We start from the raw sequence: 14395 nt of genomic DNA, 5'->3' as shown, positions 1-14395 counted from the left end.
GAAACAACACATCTCACATAAATAATAAACTAGGCCTAGGACCACTGCACTACTACAGTTAGTGATAGGCTACATGTTAAATGGATTGTTTAGTCAGCTATTTCATTACCTTTGAAAGGGAAATGAGTACTAATTTATTAATTTTAAATGAATAGATATTATTGCTACTGGTAACATTTATACAGCACTTGGCCAATTGTTTGAAGTAGTCTCTTAATAATTTATAAGGTTTTAAGGTTTTTTAAATCAAAGAAATGTTGTATCATACACTCTTGGGGCTAAAAGGAACAAGAGGTCATTTAATCTGTCTCCCTACTTTCAAAGAGAATGACTAATTCGGTGCCAGCCACATAAAAATTTTCTAACTCCTCCTCCCCCTCATTATCTCATCCAAAAAGACTTTTACAGTGTCAATCTGTAAATGGAACTGTATTTGGCACTGTACAGGTCTTTAAAGATTTAATGCAACAAAGCAGAGACAAATCACATAAACAAAGTCCAAAGAACTGCATACATAAACCGTTTAAGAAAAATGCTGGCCAGGCAGCAGTGGCTCACACCTGTAATCCCAGCACTGTGGGAGGCTGAGGCGGGTGGATCACGAGATGAGGAGTTCAAGACCAGCCTGGCCAAGATGGTGAAACCTTGTCTCTACTAAAAATACAAAAATTAGCAGGGTGTGGTGGTGCATGCCTGTAATCCCAGCTACTCAGGAGGCTGAGGCAGAAGAATTGCTTGAACTTGGGAGGTGGAGGTTGCCGTGAGCCGAGATCATGCCACTGCACTACAGCCTGGGTGACAGAGCGAGACTCCATCTCAAAAAACAAAAAAAAAAAAAGAAAAAGAAAAATGTTATACATAAAATTGCAACAAAATTTTTTTCTCTCAGTTTATCTACATAAACATTTTCAGCCCAAGTAAATATAAATAGATAAACATAACTATATAAGCATATGCATATATTCAGGAAAATAAAAGATTTGGGGAAACATGATAGCTTTCAAATATGTGAAGGACTTCATGTGGAATGAAGATTAGATTTGTTCTGTGTAGCTACATGGTAGAATTAGAACTGGGGTGAAACAGGTGGAAGTTTCAGGGGAACATTTTTCAGTTTATCTTTAGGAAGAATGTTTTAATAATTAGAACCCTTTGAAAGAAATGGATACCCTCACTGGAATTACTGCAGAGAGGATTCCAGGAGATTAGCCTAGATGACCTCTAAGTTTCTTTCCAACTCTGACACTTGAGTCATGTGTCATAACAAAACATATCTGAGGGATATAGAGAAAGGTAAGTGAATTTTATAACAAAAGAATTGTTACCAACTGTGGTTGTTTAAGGCCTGTACTGAGTAGAGTCCAAGGAAACTGTTAGGTCTGTATTGATAAGTCTGAGGTTCTCTTATCAAGGAGGCAGGATCTGAATAGAATACTGAAGGGGACAGGAGAATCCTGTAAGGGAGTCACCCGAGACTTTTACTAGGGAGAATATAATTACTGCAAAAGTCATAGCTAAAAGGGATACATCTCAGAAATAGGCTAATTGGATAAAGCATGTATGCCTGCCATAGGAGGGGTGGAGGTTGGAGGAACAGGAGACGGAAGAACATTAGGCAATTATAATCCAGGTTATCCTGGAAAATAACTTCGAAACACTAGGTGAAATGTCTATTTTATTTGAAACAGAGACTCCCTCTGTCACCCAGGCTGGGGGGTGCAGTGTCGCAGTCTCCTCTCACTGCAACTTCTGCCTCCTGGGCTCAAGCAATTCTCCTGCCTCAGGCTCCGGAGTAGCTGGGATTATAGACGTGTGCCTCCAAGCTCAGCTAGTTTTTGCACCATGTTGGCCTGGCTGGTCTCAAACTCCTGACCTCAAGTGATCCGCCCACCTTGGTCTTCCAAAGTGCTGGGATTACAGACATGAGCCACTGTGCCCGGCCTGTTAGGTGAAAATTTTAGACTTAGACTTTGTACATAATGAAGGAGAGGAAGAATGTGGTCAAAGCTACGAGAGAAGTGGTTTCTGTTGAGTGAGTTGCTTGGTGCTAAAGGTGAGGAATCTCTAGGAAGAAAGGGCTAGTAGCAGGAGAAACCAGCACAGCGATGACTTGAGCCTAAGCTAACACTGTGTCTTACATAATGCTGTTTATACAGATGAAGAGGTAGATATGAGAGATACTGTAAAACCGTAAAAAGTATGGCAATAGCCTAGAAACACAGACCGGTGAAGTCAGGGATTAGTGAGGCATTACAGCTCCTTCCTTCTGGAAAGAGTGGTATTGCTCCTGTAATAAGGATGATGAGGATGAAGAATATCTGTGTCTTCAGCACGCCTTGTTGCTGTTGGTGATGTGTCTGATCTTTTATGCTGGCCTCTGGCCATTGCTCACATAAGGCTGTCCCTGTGCTATGTGCACCATCCCTGCTACTTTCTTTCCCTGATTTCGGCCCCTGCCTGGAGCTCTCAGCTCTCTCAATTCAGTCTAAAACAGAATATTTGGGATTATTTTAGATGTTGAGTTGTTGTGGCAGTAACCGCTGCTTATGGTAATGAACCTCAGGTAATTCTCAGGCAAGTCACTTTGGCTTGCTTATACTGAGGTGAAATAGTTTCCTGTACCTAATTAACCAAGTCTCTCTAGTCTATTTCCCTACTCTCCCTATTCTGAAAGTTCTCTTCACTTTAAAAATGAAAGAGTAGAGCTGGGCACCATGGCTCACACCTGTAATCCTAGCACTTTGGGAGGCTGAGGTGGGTGGATTGCCTGAGCTCAGGAGTTCGAGAACAGCCTGAGCAACAACAGTGAAACCCTGTCTCTACTAAAATACAAAAAAGTAGCCAGGCGTGGCGGCGTGTGCCTGTAGTCCCAGCTACTCAGGAGGCTGAGGCAGGAGAATTGCTTGAACCTGGGAGGCAGAGGTTGCAGTGAGCAGAGATGGCGCCACTGTACTCCAGCCTGAGACTCTGTTTCCAAAAAAAAAGAAACAGTAGAAAACGCTGGCAAGATAATGGATGTAAACTAAGTCTCCACTTACATAGTTGCTTTAGTCTATATAGGATCTTAAGAATCAATGGTAGAGGAAATCTTCATATGTAAAACAAAGGTATTATGTAATACTTCACGTATACTTTGAAGGTGTTACCCAGGTAGGTATGACGAATAAAGGGATTATATGATTCTACAAGTTTTTATTGGTTGGCTGGTGTTTTTGTTTTTAGTTATATACAGGGTGGCAGGTAGAGGGGGCTCACCTGAATAAATACTTTATAATTTGTCCCATGATCTAAGTATATATACATATATATATATAATTTGAAAAAGTTAGGCTTGTAAAACCTAAAATCATTATGTTTTTTGTATTAATAGTATATGCATATATGACACTAGTTATATGCCAAATGTTGTTTTAAGTACTGTATATATCTATAGACTAATTTAATTTTCACAATATTCCTATAAGGTAGATACTGTTTGTTATCATCATCAGTTTACAGATAATGTACTGAGACACAAAAAGGTTATGTGCTTTGCCCAGATCAAATAGTTCATAAGTATCAGGGCCGAGTGATGAACCCAAGCAGTCTGGCTTCAGAGTCCCTGCCCTTAGCCACTGCACTCTACTACAGGCTGAGCATCCCTTATCAGAAATGTTCAGACCACAAATGTTTCAGATTTGCGAATATTTACATACACATAATGAGATATCTTGGGGATGCGACCCAAGTCTAAACACAAAATTCATTTATGTTTCATATATACCTTTATAGACATAGCTTGAATGTAATTTAATACAATATTTAAAAAATTTTGTGCATGAAACAAAGTTATGTTAAGTACTTATGTGTGAAATGTTCCACCTATGGCGTCATATTGGTGCTCAAAAAATTTTGAATTTTGCAGCATTTTGGATTTTGGATTTTCAGATTTGAGATGGTGAACCCATATATTCACCTATTTTTATATAGTATGCATGAATTAGCAGAGAAACCAAACCATTACCCCCAAATTAAAATTTTCTCCCATGATGAAAATCAAACAGTGAACCAAATTCTGGCTCTGTGACATCTTTATCCCTTGTGAATGAATTTTTTTCAGTAGTTGCAAACACTGGGAATTAGAAGAAAAGAAAGGTATTTTAAACACAGGGAAATTTTAATCCAAATGGAAAATTCATATTTTATCCAGTGTTTACACATAGTGTTTCCGGAAGTTCCCATTTTGGAGGTAATTTCAGTTATTTCTGGCCACACCCTGGATGGCAATGGAATAATTTCATAGTGCTTTTATAACAGGCAATATCTACGTCAGTGGATGGTTCATCTAAGTTCAACCTGGTTCAGGAAAGATATGCAAAGGAGAGCTTCATCCACCTCCTCTCCCAACCCTACCTTTCCAGTGGTTGTTTTGTTCCTTCTTTGCAGTGGCTCCCGTCCTGTCTAATTTAAGCAAAATTTCAGGTTTTTTTTTTTTTTTTTTTTTACCTCCATTAACTTATACTTTTCATAAAGCAAATTGGGAAGCCAAAAGAATAACAGGAGAATGATCGAGCTTTTTGAGAATTAAAAAATTTGAATTAACATTAAGATGCAAGTAAGCACCGTGGGAGAGGGGCATGGCGAGTCAATTGTATATAGTATACGGGTGTGTATAAAACACTTCTTTCCTGCCTCATTCACCCTCTTTAGACCGCATAAGCTAACATGAGTAAGTTCTGACTCAGAAACAGGGTCAAAGATGTATATTTTTTCTCCTTTGTCATCAAAAGAAGACCTGACCACGTGCACAGTGTATAAAGGATGCCAGTGGGAAGATTAACTTTACTGTCAGGCATTGTAAGGGAAACAGAAACTCACATGTGGTGAGATAGGAGTTCAAGAGGAATTCATGGTAATATAATATGAGGAATGGGGCTACAATTGCGTCTCCAATGAGACTATAGAAGGCACACAATCCAGGCGAGTGCGATTTAACATCATGAAATAATCTCCAAAAATTAAAATCAAATAAGGTAGCATTTTACTCTCTTCTTGTAAATTTTATACCATTTTAATTTTTACTGGAGGCCTGCTGCTGACAAGGGTATTTAAAGGGATCCCCCTGGGCATTTCAGAGATCTTCAACTGGATGGCAAGGACCAAATAAATGCCTTGTGCTTTTCTGCCCCACCTGTGCCTGCACCTGAGGGGCGCACGCGGGGGCACTCAGCCCTCGACTCACTGATTTGACAGGTGGAAGTGGGATGGGGAAGGCCGGAGACCGACCAACCCCAAAGGCAGTAGCGTGTGGTGCCGAACGTGGGAGGGGGTCGGCTGAGGCGGATTGAGGGGTGGGATGCCGAGGTGAGGCGACAGGACTCGGACGACGAAAGACTGCAGCAGCGGTGGTCGCCAACTGAGGTGGGCACTGGGGGACCCACCCTGCGAGGAGGCGGGGGCGGGGGCGCGGCGCGGCAAGGCGGGGCGGCAGCCGGGAAGCCCTCCTTCCCAGCGGCGGAGGTGACTGGCGGGCGGGGGGCGGGAGACGCTCTGTCCCACGCTTTCCCAGCGCTCGGTGGTTTAAAGATGGCGGCGGCGGCAGCGGCGGCGTTTGGGGCGCGGAGCCGCGGGAGGAGGAGGGAAAAGCAGAATCTGTGAGTCGCCTGGAGGCAGTGCGGCGGCTGCCGTGAGGAGTCCGGGTGCGGAGCCGCCGGCGCCCCAGCCTCTCAGGGCCAGGGTCTGGGCTGGGAGGGAGAGGCCGGAGCAGCGCCAGGAGCCCGAGGCCGGAGTCGAGGAGGAATGTGACCAGGGGTCGGCGGGGGCGCGGGAGTACGCGAGAGCAGGGATGGGGCAGCAGGTGGGCCGCGTCGGGGAGGCTCCGGGGCTCCAGCAGCCTCAGCCCCGGGGGATCCGGGGCAGCAGTGCAGCCAGGCCCTCCGGCCGCAGGCGGGACCCGGCGGGGCGCACCACAGAGACCGGCTTCAATATCTTCACCCAGCATGGTGAGTGTGTCCGGGAGCCGGCGTGAGGGCGTGCGGGAGGCCGGGGGTGGGGTCGGGGCGGGGTGGGTGACGGACGGGCTGCCCGGGGGGTCGGGGGTGGAGGGTGCCTGAGAGTGGGGGCGGAATCTGCTGCCATCTGGTTCAGTCCTGGGAGGCGAGTCACACCCCTCCCCCCTCGCGTCTCTAGCTTGGCTGGCAGATCCCGGGGGCGGAGAAGGAAAGAGAAGTGGGCTTGGGGACCCTGGATGGTCTGTCCTCTACTCTGGGACGGGACTATGCGGCTGGAGAAAGAGAGTGAATGGCAGCTTCAGGAGAGGGAAGGATGAAGGGCAGTATGAGCTCAGTCCCAGAGGTGGGAGCATAAACCCGTCGTTAGTGAAGGGGAAATGGGTTGTGTCCTAAGGGACTGGGAAATAGGAACCGAATTTCAGGAGATTGTGGCGCAGAAGGTAATGTGTTTATGTCAGGTGATGAGCAGTGTCACGATAGTGAACTGTGGAGTGCCCAGAAATGCCTTTCTGTAGGAAAGATGAAGGTAGCATCTCATCACTTTTGACATGCTTTTGTGGTTTGTTTTGTTTTGTATTTCGTTTTTACTAGAAGTGAAAGGCTTTGCCAAAGCCTCTGTACTATGCTTCAGAGTAGGACACACAATTCTGAGATTGCTGGCAAGGGTTAGAGGTTGGTGGGCATGGTTAGGACTTCAGTCAGTATTTTTCCCCTTCGTAGTGTGTGTGTGTTCGCGTGCCCATATACATACATACATGTATGTGTGCTCCCTGTAGTCTGAAACCTATTATTTTGATCTCATTGTCAATGTATTTTTAGAATAGTTGTCTCCAAACTGTTGTTGTTTTTTTTTTTTTTTTGAGACAGAGTCTCGCTTTAGTGCCCATTGTGGAGTGCAATGGCGGGACCTCGGCTCACTGCAGTCTCCGCCTCCCGGATTCAAGTGATTCTCCTGCCTCCCGAGTAGCTGGGACTGCAGGTGCGCACCACCACGCCTGGCTAATTTTTGTATTTTTGGTAGAGACGGGGTTTTGTCATGTTGGCCAGGCTGGTCTCGAACTCCTGACCTCAGGTGATCCGCCTGCCTTGGCCTCCCAAAGTGCTGGGATTACGGGTGTGAGCCACCTTTCCTGGCCGCAACTCTTTTTTTTTTTTTGAGACACAGTCTCATTCTGTCACCCAGGCTGGAGTGCAGTGGCACGATCTTGGCCCACTGCAACCTCCGCCTCCCAGGTTCAAGCGATTCTCCTGCCTCAGCCTCCTGAGTAGCTGGGATTACAGGCGCCCGCCACCATGCCTGGCTAATGTTTTGTATTTTTAGTAGAGATGGGGTTTCACTATGTTGGCTAGGCTGGTGTGGAACGCCTGACTCATGATCCACCCGCCTCAGTCTCCCAAAGTGCTGGGATTACAGGCATGAGCCACTGCGCCTGGCCACATGTCTCCTATTAAAGATGTGCTTGAGTGTCTCTTTCAGGTATATGAACACTTTGTGAAGGTGATATATGAGCTAATCTTTATTAAAATGACTTCCTAAAACATAGGATGGAAGAATGGATTAGTAGTTTACAGGGAAGAAATCATCCAAGTAAGCTTCACTTTGTGGGAAGTGTTACTATGCATTAAACTTGGCCTAGTAGGCAGTGATGATCCTCCTCCTCTACTATCTTATTCGGTATATAAGATTTTCCAAGAAAGAGGAAGTAGTGAAGAATGGAATAGGAAGACATTTTGAGGATTTGGATCCATGGAGAGGGAGAACAGGTTGGGCAGAAGAAACAACTTGAGCAAGAACATGGGAATAGATATAATTTGATGATAGGATAGTGAGGAGACATCTGTCAGGAATGAAGCATCATTATGAGTTGGAAGAAAAAGATCATAGAGCAAAAATTGGAAGAGTCGAGTTCTGGTTCTGGCTCCACCTGGCTGGGTGATTTTAGTCACCATCTTTGGGTTTCTTTATCTGTAAAGTGAGGAGGTTGGACTGGATGATCTCTAAGATACTTTCTGATTTTAAGATTTTATGATTCTAATTAAGAAGCAGTAGAAAGAAAATTTTGATAGGCTGGATGGGACTGGGTTATGGAAAATCTGGCAGAGAAGTTTATATTCATTTACCTGATTGGCTAGTCTTCACCTGAAAGACTGGCCTTGAGTGGTGGCAGTGGAAATAGGAGGAGTAATTTCAAGGGGCCTTTCATTCATTCAACAAACAAGGGGTTTTTTTGAGCACCTATTACATACTAGGTTGTGGGAATGTTGCTGTGAACATAACAGAGTCCCTGCCCTTTGGAACTTAAAGGACTTTATGATTTGATAGAGGATGAAAGAAGAGAGATCACTTTGGAGTATTTGTTAAGGGCATGAACTCTGGACCCATTTTTCCTGGATTTGAAACCTTGCTTGGCTGCTTATGAGCTTTGTGACCTGGGACAAGTTATTTAACTTTTTTGTGCCTTGGACTCTTCATTTGTAAAGTGGTGATAATAATAGTATCTAGTATTAAATGAATAGTGGCTGGGCACGTAGTATGAGCTAAATGTGTGTTAGCTGCTGCCATTACTAATACTACTGTTATTATTAAAAATAGGGATAATTCAGCTGGGTGCGATGGCTCATGCCTGTAATCCCAGCACTGTGGGAGGCCGAGGTGGGTGGATCACGAGGTCGGGAGTTTGAGACCAGCCTGAGCAACATGGTGAAACCTTGTCTGTACTAAAAATACAAAAATTAGTTGGGCATGGTGACATGTGCCTGTAGTACTAGCCACTCAGGAGGCTGAGACAGGAGAATCACTTGAACCCGAGAGGCAGAGGTTGCAGTGAGCCAAGATCGTGCCACTGCACTCCAGCCTGGGCGACACAGCAAGACTCTGTCTCAAAAAAAAAAAAAAAAAAAAAAAAAAATAGGGATAATTCAAAGATGACACCAGGATTCAGAACCTGGCTAACTGGAATGATGATGATTCTATTGACAAGTTTGGAAGTTAGAAGCTGATTGAAAAAATGGGAATAGGGCAAGTTTATTGCCAAAGACTAGTATGAAAAGAAAGGAATTAGCAAATAATATAGGAAACAAAGATGAAGTGAGTACTGTTTTTTAGACAGATGAGTTTTAAAACTTTTTTTCTGTAGATCATAGTTTCTTAACCTTGCCGGCATTGTTATTTTGGGTTGGCTAATTCTGTGTTGTGGGGGGCCGTCTTGTGCATTGTAGGATGTTTAGCAGCATCCCTGGACTCTACCCACTAGATGCCAGTAGCACCCTCTTTTTGCCCCTTACTTGTCACAAGTAAAAATGCCTACAGACATTGTTCAATCTCTTGGGGGGAGTGGAATTGCCCCTAGTTGAGGACACCACTTAGAAATGTGATAGATTCTGAACTGAATGAATGAATGAACTAGATTCATAAGCTTCTCAGTGGATGTATCATTTGACATTAACATGGTAAATCTAGATGCTCGAATCTAGTGTACAAATTACTGTCTTGAGTTTGCAGTATTAAGCACATAATTTAATATATGAACGTTAGGTCTGTTAGACTCCTGAGGTTTTTTTTGTAGGTTTTAATGTAAGCCAAATAATACATTTAGTTAATCAGTAAAAAGGTACGTGCATTATGGAAATGGTTTGTCAGAGTCCAGGACTTTTCTTTCTTTAGCTAAAATGGTCATTTTTCATTGTTAATAATATGTGGGTAAGCTGTGGTGATAATTGGCCTTGCCAAAAGTGATTTTTGTGAATATACTTTAGAAGGGACAAAATAGGGCCGTTTTTGGTATGAAAGGAGTGAGTGCTGTGTGACTTTTCTGAGCTCTGCTATTTTTTTTTTTTGTAAGCACTTACTTTTATTTATGTTTTATTTTAGAGAAAAGTCTTGCTCTGCCACCCAGGCTGGAGTGCTGTGCTGCGATCATAGATCACTGCAGCCTTAAACTCCTGGACTCAAGTAATCCTCCTGCCTCAGCCTCCCGAGGAGCTGAGACTACAGGCACATGCTACCACACCTGGGTAATTTTTTGTATTTTTTTTTTTTTGTATTTTTTTTGTATTTTTTTTTTTTTTGTAGAGACGGAGGTCTCACTATGTTGCTCAGCTGTTCTCAAACTCCTAGGCTCAAGTGATACTCTGCCTCAGCCTCCCAAAATACTGGGATTATAGGTGTGAGCCACCGCGAGAGGCAAGCTCTGCCATTAAACCTTTTTGGTGAGCTGATGTTTTGTGACTAATAATCTAGGGTTGAATACTTACTTGTCTGTATCACATATGTCTTTTAACAGTTGAATGATTTTACTTCAGCTTCCGTCTCTCATTTTCTAAAAATTCTATTAAAATTTAACATTAGGCTGGGCACAGTGGCTCACACCTGTAATCTCAGCACTTTGGGAGGCTGATGTGGGTGGATCACCTGAGGTCAGGAGTTCGAGATCAGCCTGGCCAACATGGTGAAACCCCACCTCTACTAAAAAAATACAAAAATTAGCCAGGTGTGGTGGCGGGCACCTGTAATCCCAGCTACTTGGGAGGCTGAGGCAGGAGAACCCCCTGAACCCAGGAGGCAGGGTTTGCAGTGAGCCGAGATAGTGCCACTGCACTCCAGCCTGGGCGACAGAGCAAGACTCCCTCTCTAATAAAACAAACAAACAAACATAAAACCTTAAATTATGAAGTTTGGAATAACAAAAATTTTTCCTTAAACTCATTATTTTAAGTGATCTGATTTATTTATTTATTTATTTTATTTTGGATCTGTGTTTTTTTTGTTTTTTTTTGTTTTTTTTTGTAGTGAGGTAGGGTCTCACTCTGTTGCCCAAGCTGGAGTGCATTGGCGAGATAATGGCTCACTGCAGCCTGGGACCTCCCAGGCTCAAGTGATCCTGTCACCTCTCAGCCTCCTGAATACCTGGGACTGTAGGTGTGTGCCACCATGCCTTTCTCTCTCTGTCTCTTTTTTTTTTTGGTAGAGAGAGAGTTTTGCCATGTTGCCCATGCTGGTTTTGAACTCCTGGGCTCAAGTGATCTGCCTGCCTTGCACTCCCAAAGTTCTGGGATTACAGGTGTGAGCCACCACACCCGGCCAGTAGTTCATGTGGAATGAAGGCTGTCAGCACCCCAGGTTGAAAACGATACTATGGAAAGGACAGGAGGGCTGTTGCAAGGGAATTTTAATTATGGTGACTTAATATAAGAACTAAACTTCATTTTTTATTTTTATTTATTTTTATTTTTTTCTTGAGCACCAATCCTGAAGACTAAACTTTTAAAAATAAGTCAGCTGTTAGATTTTTATTAACCTCCAAATCTGTGTAAGTTATAGATGTGTAGTGGGGGTCCGTATTTTTAGCAAAGTAGTAAGTTGTAATACAGATTCTGTTATCGTAGCCCAGTTGGCAGTAAAATTCCAAGTAAAGTGATGAAGTCTGAAGTTTCTCCGTAAGGGTCTTCAGCCTGCTTTATTCAATAGTTTATTTATTTACTTAGGTGGGTTTTTTTTTTTTTTTTTTTTTTTTTGAGACAGGATCTTGCTCTGTTGCCCAGGCTGGAGTGCTGTGGTGTGATGATAGCTCACTGTAGCCTCAAACTCCTGGCTGAAGCCATTCCTGACTCAGCCTTCTGGGAAGTTGGGACTATAGGTGTGTGCCACCATGCCTGGCTAACTTTTAAATTTTTCTGTAGAGACGGGATTTTGCTGTACTGCCCAGGCTGGTCTTGAATTCCTAGGCTCAAATGATTCTCCCACCTTGGCCTCCCAAAGTGCTGGGATTACAGGCATGAGGCCCTGCATCTGGGGCCTCATTTCTTTTTTTTTTTTTTTTTTTTTGAGAGGGAGCCTTGCTGTGTCTTCCAGCCTGGAGTGCAGTGGCGCGATCTTGGCTCACTGCAACCTCCACCTCCTGGATTCAAGCAATTCTCCTGCCTCAGCCTCCGGAGTAGCTGGGATTACAGGCAGCTACCACCACGCCCGGCTAATTTTTGTGTTTTATTAGAGATGGGGTTTCACCATGTTGGTCAGGCTTGTCTTGAACTCCTGGCCTCGAATGATCCACCCCCCTCAGCCTCTCAAAGTGTTGGGATTACAGGCGTAAGCCACTGTGCCTGGCCTTTTTTTTTGTTGTTATTGTTGTTTTAAAGGTATTTAATTCCTCTGAATATCATCTTTAAAGGACCTGACTTGATTTTTGTCAAAATAAATCATAAGATGTAACCAGTCTGTGGGTTCTTCATGAGTTTCAGGCCAGGCGCGGTGGCTCACACCAGTACTGGGCGCGGTAATCCCAGTACTTTGGGAGGCTGAGGCGGGCGGATGACAAGGTCAGGAGATCAAGACCATTCTGGCCAACATGGTGAAACCCTGTCTCTACTAAAAATACAAAAATTAGCTGAACATGGTGGCGTGCACCTGTAATCCCACCTATTCAGGAGGCTGAGAGGCAGGAGAATCACTTGAACCTGGGAGGCAGAGGTTGCAGTGAGCCGAGATCGTGTTACTGCACTCCACCCTGGGCAATGAGCAAAAATCCCGTCTTAAAAAAAAAGTTAGACAGGCATGGTGGCGGGCACCTGTAATCCCAGCTACTCGGGAGGCTGAGGCTGGAGAATCACTTGAACCCGGGGGGCAGAGGTTGCAGTGAGCTGAGATGACACCACTGCACTCCAGCCTGGGGGACAGGGCGAGACTCCATATCAAAAAAAAAAAAAGAGTTAAGTGTAAGGCAGTAAGTACACTGACCTCCCCATGAATTTTTCACGGCACAAACTTTAACACTTTCTGCAGAGTATCCTGTTCGTCTAGGCTTTTCATAGAATGTGAAGTTAATGGCATGTGATGTTACTTAGCGTAATCTGCTAAAAAGTGATCGTCTGCTTGGAAGAAAAGCTGTGGGCTGCAATCACACATCCAAATTGACAGACATCTGAATGGATTCTATATAAAAAGAAAAGATTTGTGTCTTCTGGAATATGAATGTCCACTTTTAATAAATTCAAACAGATCCTGACATAAACATCATGGATTTTACGTGACCCATGATTTCATGGATTCTTGGCACCAAATCTCTGGGCATTGTATAACCCAACCCACTGCAGTAGGGAGGAAACAGCTTGAAAGGACACTCCTGGTAGGAAATATGGGGTTTTTTTTTTGGCGGGTAAAATCCTCTATGGGAATAATTATCAATTAGAGGATAACCTGTGAAAAACTTCTCTGAGTGGTTTAAGTTTAAAAGATTTTACACTGAATTGCCAGTATTGATGAAAACATAAGTGTCTGTCTTCATGATGTAGTTGACAATGGGGCAAAACTCAGTTACCCACCTGAATGCCATAATAGATTGTTTTTGTGGTTTGTTTGAGACGGAGTCTTGCTCTGTCACCCAGGCTGGAGTGCAGTGGTGCGATCGCAGCTCACTGCAACCTGTCTTCTGGGTTCAAGCGATTCTCCGGCCTCCGCCACCCAAGTAGCTGGGATTACAGGCACATGTCATCACGCCTGGCTAATTTTTGTGTTTTCAGTACAGATGGATTTTCACCTTATTGGCCCGGCTGGTCTCAAACTCCTGGCCTCAAGTAATTCACCCTTCTTGACCTCCCAACGTGCTGGGACTACAGATGTGAGCCACTGTGCCCAGCCAGTCTTTAAGGTCAGGTTTTTGTATGTGTCTAAAAACTCTTGTTGGATTACGTCACCATAAAGAAGATGTTAATCCGCTGAGGACAGTGCTAACAGTTTGTCTTCTCTTTTAGCCTGTTGGCCTAATAAGAAAAATGTAAGAACCTCATATCCCCATCGAGACTTTTTTCACCCCAAGGAACTCTAATGGCCTGTCTGACTTTCACATCTGAGGGGTGGGAGGTCACTAGGATAACCAGAATTGGATTTTGATGAGAGCACTTTGAATGCTCTCAAAGTGTGAAGTAAAAGCCTCATCTGTAAATTGGCTCATACTTGTAAAAGTACGTCCAGTCTACACATTCTGTCACATTGTAGTGGGGAAGACTGAGAGGTACCACATCAGGAGGAGAGTCAGGAGCGGCAGTGGCAGGAGACCCCATGTGAGAGATCTCAGTGGGAAGGGCAGTCTGGAGAGCCAGGGCCATCCATAGCAGCTCGGAAGCTTGTGAACTGCAAGTTCTTCTTGACTGATTTCTTCTGAGTGAAAAGACCTTCAGTTTCACCAGTTGAACATTCAGCAGTATGTAGTTGTCAAAACTAATGCTACTAAAAACCAGACTTTCAGATTGGCTTAAACTTCTGCCATATACGGCTTATAAAACACACACCTGTAGAATTTCAGAAGAGATTAAAGCACAAGCTGAAGTTTGTTTTCTGCATTCCATGCTTTAGTCAAAACACTCAAGATTTGCTGTGAACTACTCCATAAATAGAAAAAAAGACATGGTTT

At 43.9% G+C, this 14395-nt stretch overlaps 1 protein-coding gene and 1 pseudogene across 4 annotated transcripts in view; one reads left to right on the top strand and one right to left on the bottom strand.

Annotated features, from left to right (window-relative positions):
* Positions 1-5555: 5555 nt before the first annotated feature.
* LOC105484502 (ABL proto-oncogene 2, non-receptor tyrosine kinase) overlaps positions 5556-14395 on the top strand; it is a 131068-nt gene continuing 122228 nt past the window's right edge. For 2 of the 4 annotated variants that reach the window (XM_011746189.2, XM_011746184.3), the window contains exon 1: positions 5556-5981. In XM_011746189.2, the coding sequence (XP_011744491.2) occupies positions 5825-5981 (157 nt within the window). In that variant the 5' untranslated portion in view covers positions 5556-5824. The remainder of the gene's footprint in view (positions 5982-14395) is intronic. The other 2 variants (XM_011746186.2, XM_011746182.3) reach the window with 1 other exon arrangement.
* Positions 12807-14102, bottom strand: LOC105484500 (UDP-GalNAc:beta-1,3-N-acetylgalactosaminyltransferase 1-like; annotated as a pseudogene).

The sequence above is a fragment of the Macaca nemestrina genome, chromosome 1 (genome assembly GCF_043159975.1).
Source record: "Macaca nemestrina isolate mMacNem1 chromosome 1, mMacNem.hap1, whole genome shotgun sequence".
Taxonomy (NCBI): Eukaryota; Metazoa; Chordata; class Mammalia; order Primates; family Cercopithecidae; genus Macaca; species Macaca nemestrina.
The sequence above is the reverse complement of the archived record's forward strand: the minus strand, read 5'-3'. Positions and strand labels throughout refer to the sequence as shown.